We start from the raw sequence: 18,651 nt of genomic DNA, 5'->3' as shown, positions 1-18,651 counted from the left end.
TCACCTCATCAGGACCTATGTCATCCCATTTTGCACCACGTATTCACTCAGAAACTTATTTCTCACACATTGTATCATCATTGTATGCTGTTGAAGCAAACATAGCCTCTCTTCTATTTTCTCCTCTGTTTCGACAATCGAACATCAGAGCCAGCAGCAAAACTCAGGCTCCTGCAAGCTGAACAGCTAAGGTGAACTTTCTTGGCATCCTTCAGGTGTTTGGAAAATACTGAGCACTTGCTGACCAGAACAAGGTGAAGCAAGGATTTCTTAAAGGAGAGCTATTGTACTTTTTTTACTTTCCCTCACTGTTTTACATAGATTCTTGTGCATCTTGAAAGTTTTACATTTACATTATTCATAGCATAACAGTTAGTTTTGGCCCATAAGAATTGTATAACTGATGTGTTTTGTGGAGCACTAAAGCATGTAAACGATTTATAGGAGTTACCCGAAATAAAAGAATGAACCTGAAAATAAGCATTATATGTCATCCATGTCCTTCAACGGCTATGGAAGTTGATCAGCATCATTTGCACATGGTAATGAACTATGTACAGAAGAAAGTATGTCTCCTAGGTTCTTCACACTGATCTTCAACATCTTCTCAGAGACAGGAAAGGCGCACATTTGTAGGTTTCTGCTGCAAATTAAGGGCAAAAACCACATGCAGACTTTCTTTCTTTACATAACCCAAACACAAAACATTCATCCAGCTTCTTTAATACACCCAGGTTAAGTCGTTATTTGCAAAGATGCTAATCTGCATCAAACTGTTATGATAAAGCATCTGTTTTACTTAAGGGCATAGCAGTCGCAGAAGATGAAACATATATATGACCTGGCTCTGGTAGTTTAACAAAAGGGGGAGTTATAGTGTGTGTGTGTGTGTGTGTGCGTGTGTGTGTGTGTGTGTGCGTGTGCGTGTGTGGAGGGAAAATACTAGAGAAAGCAGTGGACTGAAACACATAAAGGTGTTAAAGCGGCTCTCACACCAGCTGGTACCACAGTAAACATACTGCAGGGCTTTTGTCTTATCACATAGCAGCCATGCATCGTCTGAAAACACGTGAAGAGACGGACGGTTGGAAGGATTTCCTGATGCATAATGTCATATGTTACTCCAGTATTTGGGATTCACTGATTCGACTGTCAAGATCAGGAGAGCAAGGAATGAAAACTTTTCTTAGACGGCCTCAATAAACCACAGTGTGTTGTAAAACCTTACAAGTCTTTCACATCACTCTCCGCCACCATTTAGGACACTGGCCGCCTGCCAAAAAGGAGTAATTACGGGCCCTCATTTGAGAAAACATCACTAAGATAGATGAAAGCTATCAAGTGAAGAGTCTGAGGAAACGTACAGTGGCTGGAGTTTTGTGCCAAACAGGATGGAGGAGAGTACGAAACAGAGGAGAGGTCAAGGTTGGAGGAAATAAGTGGAAAACTTTTCATTGATCAATACAGTTTTTTCTAATTTTCTTTGAGTATTTTTCTCATGATCTATTCCTGAAATGAGCAAACCATTTCTAAATTCTGCCTGGAGAGCAAAAAAGCAAAGGTGCTGCTGTATGAGAAAAAATAAGGACATACCTTACATTGTAATCTATGCTATAGGGAAGGACTGTAATTGTTACATCTGCAGCTTCTGTTTCATGAAGAGAATGCATCTGTTTGCCTGAGCTGAAACACTTTTTGTTGTGACAGGCATTTAGTAAGCCAACCATTTCAGCACCTAATAACTCAGCAAAGCCCTCAAATGGACTCCACATAAATCCTCTGCATGCATAAAGCAAAGCCCCAGGTGTGCATTCAGCCCCATTCAGCTGAAATGTACGAGCGATCTTTCAGTGTCAGTCAAGCCTTAGACAGGACCTGCTGCTGATGCTTCTCAGTCCAAGTAAACCCTGATGACTCCTGACAGCAGTGAGCGCTACACTATTGTCTCCCATCACTAACACCCCCCTGCCGAGCACCAGGACTCCAGCTCAGCCATCAGCTGATGAAGAAACCTGGGACATACACACAAAATCGACCCATCGCCCCCACATAAGCTCAAACCTCTGCGCATGCACAGGAGAACACACTTGTTCATGCCCCCATACATCAGTGTACATAATCGTATTAATGCATACAAACACCCACGCTATGAAAACTGGTCTGATAGGCTTATGTCTCACAGGTACAAAGTGTTGTTTTGTCAACACGCTAGACATAATACTCCTGTGAGGGGTAATACACACATGAGCACACAGCATGCAAACAGAAGTGTTGGAATCAAGGGGAGGCTTAGCATCCTTAGTTCAACTTGTGTGTGTGACAGAAAGGAAAAAAAGTTGAGAATACTTCTGCCAGTCCAGTGGCTGATATACAGCACTGTAGCTAAACCAAAACACAGCAATTCTTAGTTCTTAGGTCTGTCACAATATCAGATTTTCACTACAAGATTATTTATGATAATGATATTATCATGATATCCACCCGAACTGTGGGTCGAATCGCTCCCGTCTGTTGTCTCTGATGACACGATTTTGTGCAGCAGCAGTTAACTCAGTCACTAACAGCAGTTAACTAGTCACTCCGTCCCTTATTTTCTGTTTTCTGGCGGTGTGCAACGTGAGAATGGAACAAAAGGGAAATGGTTTTAGAGGTGATGGATTGTATACACATTAGTAGTTGTGTATAATTAAAATATAAATATTTCATTTTCAAATACCGCAATTATCGTCAGTATCGGTATATCATGACACTTCTATTTCAGGCAATAATTCAGTGATGAAAACATTATCATAAATATTATATTCCATTTCTAAATAAAACCCCCTAAATCCTACACACTGAACCTGTTAAATAGTTGAAGTTACTCAACCTGCTATTGCACCAAACTATGTAATAGACCCTTTGATTAGCAATAACAAACACTTTCAAATCAAAAGCACCAAAACTACTTGGTTAGGTTTAGGAAAAATGTTTTGGGTAAAATAACTACTTCCTTATGACTATTGGATGCTCTGGCCTCTCGATGAAAGTCTTGTGACTCATCTATCTGGACACCCTAACCTCCTCCTTGAGTAGACTTTCTGGGTCTTACTATCACAGTCATCTTATGCTCCCGTCATTTTACTGCTACCTTCATACTTGCTCAAGACTGGGCTGAAATTAGTTGTTTTTTTGCCTAATGTTGAGAGAGGAAACCTGAAAGTGATGTGTGCATTGTAACACCAGGTGGCTGCCACTGAGACGCCTCTCAAAATAGATCAACATGCTCCTTATCTCAGATGAGAGGAAACCCGTGATCTTCACCACAGTGTACCAAAGGTAAACCACAATACAGTACATTTTAAAACAGAGTCAAAAATGGCAACAACAAAAAAAAACTCCCTTGCAGACGTATGGACCTTATTTTCTTTTTTTTTTTATTTGCATTATCATACATTAGGTACAAATGACACAATCAATTACAAGGTAAGTAGCTCAGACTCATTTTAAAGGTTTCAGGCTGACAAGGGAAGAAAACATACACCATTTGCAAAATACAATATATTCTTTCTTTTACAGTCTATGTAGATATCTACTGTAACTCATTTATATACAAGGACAGGGCTGCTGAGATTATAAATGAAGAAAGAGAGGCAAGTTAGAGAGCATGTTACTATATGAGTTGAGGAAGAAGGCATTCCTGCAAATTACTGGCTCTGTACGGCCAAAAAAGATGGCATCTCACTTCAGCTCTCTCATTTTTTACAGCGAACAGGACACAGCGGCGAGTAATGACTAACTACGACGAAGAAAGACGTTAAACAGGACCCATCTAAAGCAAACAAGTAGTGAGGAGTATGGTAAGAAATCAAAACAGACGTCTCTCTCTCTCTAAATACCTTTCATTTAAGATGAAATCTTTAAGTTCCTTCATTATTTTCTGGCCTTCTTAATCGATTCAATTAAAAACAAAAAGGTGAGGACAACAAATCGACTGTAAAAAGCAAAATACCAACTACAATTTGGCTAATTCCTCTCCGTGGGTGCATTGGGGGGGGGGGGGGGGGGACCAGTCGAGAGAAAGAAAAGATGGAATTGATGCTGACCGTGCTGAGTGAGCCACACAAGAAAAATCAACTGCTGTCCTGACCTGATGGGGTTTAAAGGATGGAGGGAGGAGGACACTGTCGATAAGATGATGGATTGACTCGGCCCAGGCACTGAGGAAGTGACGGAGAGATGGCGAGGGAGGGATGGTTCAATGTGACCAGGCACAGGGGTTTGACCGTCCAACTAGCCATCATCATCTATCCTTTCATTCATTCAACTTTACCCCATCAATCACCCGTTCACTTTACCTTCACCACCCCCGGTATCATCCTTTGATATCGTCGATACAGATATTAATTAGCTCACTACATCATTCAGTCATTAATAGGCACAGGGAGGTTAAGGTAAAGCAGGCAGACACAGGAGGATGAGTCGAGTTGTAGCTCTATGACTACAAGGGTCAACAAAATGTGCTTAAAATTCTTGATTTACAGACTTTTACTGACGTTCATTCATTTGCAATATAAAAGGAAGAAGAGAACTACTTTGACAACTGATTAAAAATACAGAGAAGGGGAAAGATTTGGAGTCAAAATGGAGTAGAGATTCAGATCTGAGAAAAGAACAATGAGGACATACATTATATCTGTTCAAGTTGGGAAAGGCACACACGGGGAGAGTAAGTTATTTTTATTTGTTTTCATGCCCACACTGACTGTGACATTTTGGAAACATTTCTAAGAAGAAAGCAGATTGGTAAGCAAGTCAGCAGAGATTCTGTTAAAGGGATGGACCTAGACTATTAAGTCAGCACATACAGAGGTGCAAGTTAGGCTCAGACCAGGGCAAGACTGTTGCTGAGTAAACTCTGAGTATGTACAAGGAATATTTTCTCTCACTCCTGTGAAATTCACTCGATGTTAAATCAAAACGCTCCATGAGCTGAATGAGACAACTGTGCCCGAGGCTAGACAGGCAGGAACATCCAGTACCGGCGTATGTCGAGTCGTCTATCAAACTGACTGGCATTGTGAAGTGTACTGACACATTGTGCACTGGCATACTCATGGCAGTATGCTACTGTATATGTTATGCGGCGTGAACAGCAGGTGTGGCTTTAGGCAGCTGCCACAGAGAGTCATCCACGTGACTAAAGCTAGTGCAACGCTGCTATTGTCGGGTTCTGGCGTTTTCCAGGTTTGGCACATGCAAAAGGATACATACTTTAGGAAACACGGCAGGAGAGCACGACTTCAATAAAAAACATAGAGAAAATATTACGTTGTTAATAATTCCTATGTATATCAGTCAGATATGAGTTTTCCTATGTGATTTATCCTCTGAAGCATTCCTGAATTTCTTGAGCAGAAAGTGGAGAAATAAAACTAACAACACTGACAACAGCAAAAGCAAAAAAAAGGACAACAAATGACAACAACATGACATCAAGATTTAAAACATAAACTCCATTCACGAGACTCTAGAGAGCGAGTGGTCCCACTGGTCCAGCAACGCACCACAGATCTGGGTTCAGTGTTTCACATCGCCCCTAAACAGGTAAAGGCAAAAGGAACCACTGGCCATAATATACATATATCAGGCAGGAGCACCGATCTACAACCAGGGACTATGCCTCAGGAAAGTCTTATAAAATGTAGGTTTAGTATTAGCATCTATTCAAATGTATAAGCTGTGGTAAATGTCTCTGCTATGTTCTTTAGATCTGCGTTCTTTTTGTGGTTTACAAATGTGCTGACGCATTCAGACGGCTTCATTCCTGTCGCAAGACTGTGTCACTGATTTGTGTGTGACTGAGTTACAAAATCCTGCAGTCACCTCTCAAAGAGTCAAGCTAAGACTCTAATAGTCTAAGATCAGCACTCTTAAGGTACCGGATTGTGGTGTGTAATGGATACCTTGAATGGTTATGTGCTTACAGTGATACTCCGCCCTAAATCTGTCATTTGAATGTCAGACATTTACATCCAATAGGCCTGACCGGAGCTACAAGCCACGAGCTGAATGTGGGTTGTTTGTGAAGACTGAGGTGAACAGCTGGAATCCACTGCAAACCTCTCAAATTTATGCTCCAAACAAGTAGGGGGCAGCATATCACCAAAGTAACAGCTAACTGCTGCAAACCGTAGCTGCCGATAACTAGTTAGTTAGCCATGTAGTGGTATTTTGAAAGAGAAGGGGTCGGAGCTAGCTGGTTAGATGCCAATTTCAGTAGATATCTGCAACACAACACATCCATCTATTATATATTGTCAAAACGCCAGTTTCTCTGCATTATGTTGATCCTTTTTGGTTGTCTAGATTAACGTTTTATTCATAATGTTTTAAACAAAAATGTGTACATACTGCACCTTTGATATAACCATGGCTGTTATTACTCTAAAAGGACAAAACTGGTACAAACTTTCAAGACTATACAGAGGAAATCATCACTCTAAAGTTAGATTTAGAGCAGAGTATCACTTTTTAGTTGGAGCTCTTTCTTGTTTTATATAGTAGCATGCAGCATATAGCGGATCACATGCATGAAGGATGCCCACCAACAGCATGCACACACACAAGGACAGTCAACAGTCAGACACGCATCCAGTCAACGTACAATTTGTACTCAAAATCATTGAATATGACGAAAGAAAAGAAAAAAAAAGATTTGATAAATCTGCAAAAACAAATAGAACAGATATATTTCACAACTTGCTAAATCTGGACTCTGGTAAAGATGTCCAGCTGTTACAAAGTTGATCTGTACTGGGTTACTTTCTTAGTTGTTTTTACACATACAAATATTGGTTTATATAATTAATGTAATAAAAGCACATTCAGGTGTTGGTATAAAAACTGTAACTTGCTATACTCTTTTTTAAATAACTCATGATTATTTACAAAGGAGTTATGCGCTGATATTAGAAACACTAAAATAATAATCTGATCTAATGGAAACACATGAGATCACAAAAGAAGAGGAGGGTACAAACTAACCTAATTTTAAAGACATTAAACAATTAATTAAATAAACCAAAAGGTATGACTATAATGATTGTGTGGACGTGCAAGTTTGTTCTCAGGACGACACATTTGTCAGTGAAAATTCTCCTTCTGATTTGCAATCTGTGTGTTCTGTGTCCAGAAAAGATGTGTTTTATGTACGCTCGAGGGCATTGATACTGTATGCAATCTAACATTGCATGGTTAATACACACTGACAGAATGTTATATTGATAAAAACAAACAAAAAACAGTTTGTCAAAATGTCTTTACTACTTTTGTGAAGACATTTATGACCAGTTGGAGAGTTATGGGCAAAACATGGGACACAGACGGTGGTCAACACTGACTAATCTTAAAACATGACAAACTGTAAACGTTTTAGGTTTGATTTTTATCTCAAGGTAGATATAAGAACGTTCTGCCACTGCCCGCAAACTGATTAGTCTTTCCTGTGTGTCCACATAGTGTCCACAAGATTATTGACAGGGGGAAGTAGACAATCTGCAGCTCAAGTTAGGGCTAGAAAATATGTGAATTGTTATCTTAAAAGGTAAAACAGTTCAGCTAAGTTAAGTTTTGACAAAGTGGAACCAACCCTGACACACGCTCATGTCTATGTGTCTCACATATTTGCGTTTGTACAGGCTGCATATCAAGTAATTACAAGTTCTTTCTTGATGTTGATTTGCTACGCACACTGGAAGTTGAGATTGGCAGGAATCAAATTGTACTAAAATAGAATTTTACACCATCACCGTGAAATCAAAGGGAAAGAAAACTGTAAACATGACTGAGGGAAACATTGAATCACAAGGTATTGTTTCAACGCCTGCACCACCCGTCCTTCTTATTTGGCTATGATGTCTACAAAGCCTCATGGGGTCATCACATGATATTATACTTTATCTATAAAACGTGACCCGCAGAGTAGACAGTGTTTATCCATTGAGATCTGTGAGCATCAAAGGTTGCACAGACATATTTTCCTTAATTATCAGACCCATGCTTTAGATGCTCGATTGCTGATTTTATCATATACAGGTGTCAATTCATTCATTCTCTTAATTCAATCATATTCTAGATCAATACATTCTGACACCCTTCTGTCTCTGTGCCTCCACTTATGGACTTCAATACAAATTGCAGTGGTAAGGAAGGACATCCTTGTCTACAAACGGAAATTATTTCTTGTGATGGCCTAGGCCCGATCTAATCTAAATAACATATACTGGCAGACATATCCTACAGAACAAATAAGAACCCTAGATTGCTGCTTTTGAATAAAACTAACACATAGAGGTTTATAGTGGGCCTTGATCGAGTTGTGGTCAGACGTCGGGCTGGCGGTTGGTTTAATTGGGTGGCAGTGAACAGGGAGGCTCTTCAGGGAGGTTTCCCCATCCTTCTCATACGCTGTTACTGAGTGACGGGTGCACAAACTGCGGGTTGATGAAAGAGAAGCCTGCGAACTCAGCCTGGTCGATGTTGGCGATGACCAGCTCGTCCGGTGGTGTGAGCTGTGGCTGGGTGCGTGTGAAGAACTTGTCAAAGTTCTCTGCTCCTTTGCCACACTGTAGAAAAGAGAGGCAGAGGAAAGGGGAAGTTTAGACATTAGGTATGTTAATAATACAAAGAGTGCAAGCAGACCGACAAGACAGAGCAGACATGAAAAATCTGGAGCATTGGCGGAGGTGTGCGCATGGCAATTCTGCGAAGGCAAGAGCCATTCAGCAGAATTAGTTTTGAACTTCTTGGAAGCACAGGACACGCATCATCACCATCATCATCATCATCATCATCATCATCACCATTCATATTTCTGAAAAGAATCACACTGCGCTGAGCAACTGGACAATGTGCATGGACAGTACAAGAAGCAACATTTCTGAGGTCTCCCACATCAACCTGTGGACTTTTTGGATTGTGGATAAAAAAAGCATCTTCCTCCTGCCCCCCTCTGGCCTACATACAAATGGAGAACATTTAGCACCTGATCCCCCACTTTTCCCACTGCTAAATGCAGTAAAAGGTTAATAACATCAGATTACATGCTCTACATCTCATTCACCTGAATCACAGGGCACTCTTCTGAATACCAAAGCAACATTGGCACAGCTGTGAAACAGCAATGCAGTTTCCAGTAAACAAGGCTCAGGATTGATTGTCTGAGAGGAAATGGTGTCAGGACCTCTCTGCAAATGTCGTTGCTATGTCGTTAGTCTGACCCCATAACCTGCTGCGATGCAGCTTCTTTATCTTGGCTCACATGTATGTTTGACCCTCAGCTGGCACAGCTAATTATTTTACAGGGGAATGAAAAAATTCCTCAAACAAAAAAGGTGACAGCATCAATGTGCTACAAGGTCACAAAGGGGTTAATTAGTATGTCTGTTAGGGGGAGGCAAGCTGTCAGTGTTTAACAAGAGGTATCAGAAGTGTTCTCAGGCTTGTGTGATGAGAGGATAATACAATTAAATCAAAGACATGGAAATATTTCGTGTCACATTGTGGAATCTCTCAACAAAGGAAGGTCATGTGCATGTTGGAGATGTGAGCGTGCATCTCATTTTGTTGCTGCAGTGATTTTCACCCTGACTGAAAAAGTCTTACCTGACACACATGACTACAGTAAGCCTAGTATTTTTCAGTGGCGTTCGATTGGTGATACTGCATGTTGCATTCATATCGAGTTGCTGTTTGGGCAACACTCTAAAAATATTAGATTGTTGTTTGTCTTTATTAACAATGGTTATCCTAAACCATTTATCAAACGAGTGTGAAGCTTTATTAACCTAAGTTGCAACTTTATAATGACCGTCCAAATAATGTTCATAGATGAATGACACAGTATGTATTAACTATTCACCAAGTATGATCCGTTTTTCATTTTATAAATTGATAAATGGTTTGTAGAGCACTACATTGTTGTTAACAGTGAAATAACAAATAACTGTTTTTTTTAAAGATTTTTTGGCATAGACACCTTTATTAAGCAGTAGACAGATAGGAAACATGGGAGAGAGAGAGGGATGTGACATGCAGCAAAGGACCTCCGGCCAGGATTCGAACCAGGGTCGGCTGCGTATATGGCATGCGCTCTAACCACTGGACCTCCTGTGCGCAAAATAACTAATAACTTAAATATAATGAACTGTACATTTCTAATTTATAAATGATGGCTATAGAGTGTTGTAGTAATGAGTCCTAAAACCTGGAAATCAGTTCCATCGTTTCAAAGTCAATGGGCCTCATTCATGAACCGTTCTTACGAACAGATTTGTTCTTAAGTCTCACTTATGAAGATTTTAAGATTGTGGCACTCATGAATTTTTTCTTATCCAGGATCCAGGATCTTAAGGAACCTCTTAAGAACAAGTTAAGAAAGAATCTAAGAAGATTCTTAAGAAGATATTGGTGAATGAGGCCCAATGGGTCTTTTGAATGGGTTTTTGACTAAATGCCTGACATGAGGTCTAGGGTTATCACGGGCTGAAGATATGTACACGTTTGAAGTTAGACGCTTAACGTTTTAGCCATGTGATTGCAGCGCAGTCTGCTTTTAACTTCTAGCGATTTAATTTGCACTTTAAAAATCACAGAAGTGGTTTTCATCTGTGGAGATTATCTCACAAAACATGACGCACTATGACATTATCTTGTGTTTGCCACAGAGATTCTTTTCTGCAATAATCGAAAATCCAATTCAATCGACGTTTTGTCCAAGGATCCAGAATGATGCTAATTTTCAGGTTAGCCTTCAAAACTACGTTATTCCTACAGCACCCTTCTATAAAGTGATACAACTTTTTTGCAAGAGAAGTGTTACCATTTCATACAGCACATGGGTCTTCTTATGGTTTGTTAAGTGAGTGAAGCGCCGCCTGAAGGTCGAGCTCTGCTCCACAGCACATGGGTTTTCTTATGCTTGATCCTGTTGTTTGTATTGTGGATCACACGTCTTTGTGTGTTTCTTTGAAGGATAAAGTAAAGTGTGTAGAGGTCACGTGCGGTTACTGACAGCTGCATTTGCATAACTTATGAGCTCTGTGCAGAGCTAAAGAACATATTGCAAGGCTCCGACATCCAGCATGCTATATTATTTGTTTTACCAACTGGTGCGCACATTTCAAGATTTCTACACCAACGTCTGTAACATTTCCAGGCAATGCCAATGAGACCAGAGATCATGGAAACCAGCTGTTTTATCTCCTTCCAAGCTAATCTTATTTATGGTGCTGCATATTTGCTTGCGGTGATTTTTTGCGCCTGCCACTTAAAGCTATCTGTATCCTCTTAGGATTAGCTTTTGTGGAAAATCTGCTCAGGAGTGTTTTCTCTGTCACAGCTTGCATTAGCAATCCTACCATTCTATTAAAAGAGAGGAAACAAGACGATTTCATTTGGCATGACTGAGACTAGCCCCAACCCCACCCAGTTATAGGCTATCATACAAATTTAGCCCTGTTTTGCCACATATTGATCAGAAATCAGTCCACCTAGCCTTTGCACTCTGTCTTTGTCAACCTCTAGGTTAGATCCCGTGTTTACTGCAGATCCTGTGACATAATGTGGCATCAACACAAAAAGGCTGTAATTTATCACCGAGATATGGTTTGTTAAGTCAGTGTCGCTCCAACTGAAGGAGCTTTGTTCAATCTGTGATGTGGCTCTTCTGTCCTCGCTGGAGAAAACAACAAGAGAAACAAGACAGAACGTACAAGAGAACGGACGAGCGAGTAAGAGAGGGAGAGGGCTGCAACAGAACATCCTTCTCTATCCTCATCAGGCAGTCCACCTACACACTGAGCTCACCTACAAGGATGCAAACACACACACACACACACACACACACACACACACACACACACACACACACACACACACGAGCAAGAACCCAGTGTACCACATGATATGTCTTGATGTTCCTTTGGTTGCAACCGTTCTGCAGCTGCAACTGATGAAGAAGTCAGAGGGGACGATCGCAACCACAGCGTTTCTAGCAGCACTCTCATCGGACTGAACACAGGTCCATTAAACTACAGGGTGGTTTTGACTGCAAAGGCAATATTTCATAAAACATTCCATCACAATTTCAGGTGCTATCCAGATAAAGTATTGAAAAAGTACAACACAAAAGTACGAGGGACATCAATGATAAGCTCTTTCTGTCCAGTGACTGTTGCGCGATGTCTAGTCCAGAAACCAGAGAAAGTTATTTAGATTCCAGTTTTGACGGATTAAGAGGATGTGGATACACTCTCTTGGTCAAAACTTGTCAAAAGAGTCTTGCCAAAATAAGTTAGATAATCACGTGGGATGTGTCTTGTTGAACTAATGTGACTGACTGTGTTATTTTTGAAGTAATTTTAAAATGTAGCTGACGTTTGTTCAGAGATGAGACGGCAGATGGCAGAATATCAATCTTGTGTAGTTTGTAGAGGCATTTCTAACTTTGTTTTGTACTTTTTCAACACGGCTGTAAGCAAAGCCGTTTTGGCATCTTACTGACTTCTGCTTCACCCAACTTGTTTACTTCTTATTAACAACCCAGTGCACAGAAATCTCTCTCTCTCACATCAGAACATCTGACCCTTTTCTGCATGATGAGTCCTATTACTACAGATCACCAGTGATTGCACTTGACCCCTGTGATAGAGAATATAGTGCAGTTTTAATCATGTTCAGTACCCTCCAGAAAGTAAGAGTGAAAATGACATCTTCATAGACATCTTCATGTTATTAAACACATCTTCTTCTTTAATTTTCAATCACTTCCAGTCAGTTTCAATTGTTTGTATTTGACTCTGAAACCGACTGTGACCTGGCTTTGAGACTGTTGACTAACTTGTGACTAACTGGCTGTATCCACTGCTGCCCTACATTCAGAGGCAAGACATCATCATATGGAAGTGTGTGTGTGTGTGTGTGTGTGTGTGTGTGTTTTTTTACGTGTGCATCTATGTGTGTACCCATCAGCCTTTGTGTGTTTAGGAATGTCAGTCTGTGTTTGTCAAGCAAACACACTGAGGTATAAGGTACTGTCATTTCTATTTTTATTTTCTTCTTCTTTTTTTTTTGTAATCGGTGAAGCCACCGAGCAGATGTCACGTGATCAGCGGAAGTAAACACAACAGAACATTACAAATGTTTTTTAAGGTTTGTTTGTGTTTTTTTGGTCCTGCCATGACTTTTGTCACTGACAGGTGCTGTTCCCTCCAAGCCACTACCACCCTGCCAGAGTGGATAGAATGCAGGACACACACACTCCAAGGTGGATGAATGTGGCTTTTGTGTGTGTGTGTGTGTGTGTGTGTTGTCTCTGAATGCACTCTCCCTTTCCCACTCAGCAGATACCTGATGGGTAATCGCCAGCGTCCCTCAACTGCTGTCTCTCTGTACAATTGTCTTCTCCTATCCATCACTGACCATCCGTTGCTCAAGTGGAGCAACACATTTTTCACTGTGAACTCCGTCGACAATTTCCGGCACCAAGATGCCGCTCTCTCCGGATCAAACCAAACAGTCGCTCCTTGTGACACTGGGCCTATGCTCTCAAGCGATAGTGTGCACGCAACACAATTTGAGGGATGAAGCTCCAGCTGCCAAACTGACGCCGCTGAGTCTTTGGGAGAAAAAAAATATCTCACAAACACGCTTCATTTATTCTGGTTGGTATCTTTTTTCTTTTTTTTTTTTTAAAGAGAGGATGTGGGGCAGCGGTTAGCATGCTGTGTTCAATTCTCACGCCACTGAGTGCTGGGAGGTTTTTTGGGGTGAAAGAGTGTCACAATGCAGGAGACAAGAAACTGTATCTTATGAACCGCTCTCGTAAGATAAATGGCGCTCAGAAGATTAGCTCAACGAGAACAAAGGGAGAAAATGAGGTTATGAACCGCGGAGAATCTGCAGCGCTGCCTTCACGACATTTCCACAAACATGGAGTTGCCCTTTTGGAAAAGCGCGGGGCTGGTCCTACATCTCCTCTGTCTCAGTGTGTGATTCAGCCAACCCTTATGAGCCATTATGCTTGTTGATACATCGTCCCATACACAATGACATAGTGTCCTACATGGGTTTTTGACCTACTTTCTCTCATCTTTAATCTCCCTCTCTCTCTCTGTGTGCACACATACAGATGCGCACGCCTCTGCACTCAAGCATATTAAAAGAACACTCAGCTACTAAGGATGGTAAATGAGTGCCTGCCTCCATTAGGAGTTGTGCATGAGTCTCTCTCCATCTCTCTTTTTCTCTACCTCCTTCTACCCTGAAGCCACTGGGAGCTATCTGTTCTTGTCATAATCTGTGAACTCCTTGTTTTGTTTTGATCTATGTTAGCTTAGTCTTTAGCAATGAGGTTTATTCTTAGTGCGGAATCTGGGGAAGTGAATTTTAATTACGTATGAACTGAATTTCAGTGAATTTCAAGTATGAATCTTTGAGATTCTGTTTTCTATGTCATTAAAAGGTGCACTATGACCAGAAAGGTGGCTATTTAGAAGGGTCCAGCAAATATAGACGGAGTGAAACTGTATGTAGCTTCCCAGAAACTACACAGTCCACTTTTAACACTGCTGGTTTTCATGCGACAAAATGACAAAGGACAGCTGAATCCATGGGTTACTGGTGCAGAAAGCTAAAGATAAAACCTTATATGACCACTGGTTTGGCTGTACACATGTTCTCAAGAAGTGGATGTCCAAAATAAGATTATTTAGAACATCTCCAGTTTTGGTTCAACTAGGGATCTGTCATGATTTTCAAATATTTACACAGTTGCTAAATTAGAAAAATTCCAATAGTTCATGTTTCTGTCTGAAGAAATATATTTTCCATAGTTGTTTCCCATATTTTTACCGGCACCTGGAAACAAAGTGATACCACCAGGGTGTCGATCTTGAGTAGTGCCCGATGATTATAAAAAAGCATTTTTGCTTGAAAGGCCCAAAGCAATTACAGACAATAATACAAAAACCCAAATGTATCCGACTCTGCATCTGCTGATATGAACTACAACTTTTAGGGAAAATGTGAAAGAAAGTACAAAGTCTCTTGACCCCAGATTAGGAAATAAATAATCAAATAGAAAAAACAAAAACATCAACAAGCTGAGAACCCTCCCTCTTATGTCCCGTGAGCTAGAAGAGGACAGGCAGACGTGCTCAGTCAAGTCGCAACAGTCTGTGCCTCTCGTCTTCTTACAGCTACAGTGAGTCACAACTCATCCATATTGCCATCATTTTCTCTCGGTGCATGTTCATGTGTGTGTGTGTCTGTGTATCCCATTAGGACGTGCGCAACCCTTCCTCGGACACTGTTCCAAGACTTCTGTGCGGTGACTAAGTCCTCCCACCCTCCCTCCCTTCCTTCATTCACTGCTCCCATTACTATCAATCACTTGACCTACTTTCTTATCCTTCGCCGCTCCCTTCAGCCATAAAGACGATGAGGCTGTCCACAAGTGGGCATACAAGCGTATGGGCATCAAGTGGGTTGTGAAGAAATTAGCCTGATTTCAGGCCAACGCTGCTCACTGGATGCGGCCGGCATTTAATCGTGTGTTTGCTCTGTTACCTGCAGTAGACAGCTGCACAGTGACAGCATCCAGCATTATAAATATGGATCAACACTAACTGAGCCTTCTCTGACACTCATTCTACCACACAGGCTGCGTCCTCCGTGCTGTCTGAAGCCACGGTCCAATAGATACAGATGGGTTGACTCTCTCAGTTGGGTACAGCCGGTGTAATGATTGCAATTCCATAGCTGTCACAGGCAGATGAAGTGAGATTGAGCGGGGCGAGGTTCACGAGAAGAAAAGGAAAGATGAGGAGCAGTGGATTAGAGCGGCCGGGTTAGACCTGGTGAGGGATGAGGGGTGAGAGGAAAGTGCTTAGTGATGGCCGTTTGGTAGTAATGGACTCAGAAACAGCGCTGTATTACATGGCATAGTGAGACGGACGTGATGGATCGTTACAGAGGAGGTTATGTTGGTTACAGGGAGCATTCAACAATATTGTTTTACTCTCTGTCCACCTCTCTCACCGTTCACCCTTATCTGCATCTCCATCCAGACCCATGCAAGCATGCACTGTGCAAAGGACATGCACGTTTGCATGCATCCACCTCCCTTCATCTTTGGCGTGGACAAATATGCAAGCGCAAAAGCTCTCCTTTCTCTCTCGGATATTGATTACCCACCCCTGCACACAAAGGCGGCGAAAAAGTCACAGAGAAGAGGCGTACATGCAAGGAAATGTTCCTCCCCTGCTTTTCTCAATCTCTGTTAAGCCTTGCTTTTCTTTTAACCTTCCCACACACACACATTTACTCACACATACACACACAAAGCACACACAGCATTTTCAGGACACCCGGCACATCCACGCAACGGGAGACTACATGGACAAAGAGGTCAGGATTCACCTTAGAAGAGGAACTGGAGCCCTTGAGGGTTGAAACAGAAGAGAACTACAATATTTAAACTGAAGATGTAAGGGACACACACACACACACACACACACACACACACACACACACACACAAGACACTAAGTGACCCACTCCATCTCTGTTGCCCTTTGCCTCCTGTTTTGTTTCTTTAAGAAACACAATCTATATGAATCGTGTATGAGTGTGGGTGCGTGTGTGTGTATAAAAGAGAATGATAGAAAGACACAGGGAGAGAGTGTGTGCGCACACATGGTCATGCGAAATCTCACAGGATTTCAAACCTACTCCTCAAAATGTGAGCTGTATGAGATATGCATTCATAATAAATGGATGTCACATTAATTATACATACACATGAGAGGCTTTGAAAGTACTTATGGCCCATATAGCTCATGCTATAAGTGGCCCATGCCCACAGCTGTGTTTTGACTATACATAAGAGTGTCATGTCAAGGGCAGTATTATATGTCACATCAGACTGAATACAGTTTAGGTTTAATGTGATGTTTTGTTTATTGACCCCAACTTACTCATGTTTGTGGTAAGCACGTTCACTGTCAATATAGGTGCTGCATGGTGTATATAATACATGTGTACACATACATGTGTATACATACGTGTGTGTATATATATATATACACACATACATGTATATACTTTAGATAACCATCAACTCCATATATATCTACTTATTCAGTATTTATTTGTTTGTACTATTTGTATTTTTTAAAACTTACTTCACTTGTAAACAGACATTTTATTCATGTTGTTGGTCATTGGGGATTTTCTTTACCATTACACACTGTCATTGGTTCAGCTTTATCATCCATGTTCTTAGCAGCATGTCTGCAGCGATGGAATGTAACTAAGTACATCTACTTAAGTACTGCGCTTTCTTGACTAGAGTTCTTCCCTTTTCTGCCATTTTATACTTAAACTCCACTACAAGCTGGAGGCTGTTATTGTACTTTCTACCTATACGTGTATTTGACAATTTAGTTACATGTTAAATCAGTACATTTTTAAACGTATGTATTTATCAGCAATCAGATTTAAAGGAGAACTTCGGCCGTTTTTAACCCACATCCCTGTTGATCGAGGTTACCGACTGCTGTCATTAAGAAAAATAACGAGAACATTTGGCACAATATTTACCGAGTATCAAAACGGCTGCTAAAGCAAACCTATGGGGGCAGATATCCTTAAGTTTCACTTTCGGTTATGTCTACCCCCATTGGTTCGCTTTAGCTGAGGTCCTGAAATCCGGTCAATATTGTGCAAAAAATTATTTTTCCCACTGACAGCACTTGGTAACCTCGATCAACAGGGATATGAGTTAAAAACGGCCAAAGTTCTTCTTTAAAAAGAAACAAAAACAAAACACTGATTCAAAAATTGAGAATAATGCTTATTATGATATATGATAATCGTCCAGGTGGGAAATCAATCTTCCCATTCTAAATATATGCATAATTTACTTTTACTTTTGATACTTAAATACATTTAATATCAATTACATTTGATCAAGTAATTTTCATAGGTTGATTTTTGCACGTATATCTTATCTTCATTTCATTGCGAGCATTTCTTGTGTCATACACATAAATGGACAATTAAATCTGACTATTGTGTAGTGGGACAGGCTGCAGCTCACCATCACCCTGGACGGGACGAGCATGAAGTGAATGGTTCGATGGTTTTTATCAAAGGCAACTGTCCAGTGCTCGTGTATGTAATTACAGCACATCACTAATATAATGAAACAATTGAAATACAGTATAATGCATCAGTACACATCAAGTGTGAGGAAAGTGAGACGATACAATATAGTCCCATCCCAACCAGCATTGGCTTTATTTGCAGATACCTGCCTCTGAGGTGACGTTGCCTTAGTGACGACTCTAAACTGAACTTTCACAGCTACACAATTACAACTACAGCTACGTCTACACTACAACTGTGGGTTGTTTAGAATATTAACAAGAAGGATTTACTGGAGTGATTAAGTTAAGTTCACTTAATGACAAAAGATGACACGTTAATGCAAACCTTCAGGAGTGACCCCACCACAAAACGCATCCAGGATTACCTGTAACCTGCATGTGCTCGTGCTCGATTGCGGGCAGTGGTCCTTGTATACATGGGAGCAGTTCTGATTTAGGGG

The 18,651-nt window shown here is 40.9% G+C and overlaps 1 protein-coding gene across 6 annotated transcripts in view; it reads right to left on the bottom strand.

The window, feature by feature from the left end:
* Window positions 1-3,395: 3,395 nt before the first annotated feature.
* prkcaa (protein kinase C, alpha, a) overlaps window positions 3,396-18,651 on the bottom strand; it is a 162,677-nt gene continuing 147,421 nt past the window's right edge. For 3 of the 6 annotated variants that reach the window (XM_030436628.1, XM_030436646.1, XM_030436661.1), the window contains 2 exons: window positions 16,462-16,482; window positions 3,396-8,606 (listed from right to left, as the gene is read on the bottom strand). In XM_030436628.1, the coding sequence (XP_030292488.1) occupies window positions 8,442-8,606; window positions 16,462-16,482 (186 nt within the window). In that variant the 3' untranslated portion in view covers window positions 3,396-8,441. The remainder of the gene's footprint in view (window positions 8,607-16,461; window positions 16,483-18,651) is intronic. The other 3 variants (XM_030436653.1, XM_030436638.1, XM_030436669.1) reach the window with 1 other exon arrangement.

Source organism: Sparus aurata, chromosome 1, assembly GCF_900880675.1.
Source record: "Sparus aurata chromosome 1, fSpaAur1.1, whole genome shotgun sequence".
In the NCBI taxonomy this organism is placed as follows: domain Eukaryota; kingdom Metazoa; phylum Chordata; class Actinopteri; order Spariformes; family Sparidae; genus Sparus; species Sparus aurata.
The sequence above is the reverse complement of the archived record's forward strand: the minus strand, read 5'-3'. Positions and strand labels throughout refer to the sequence as shown.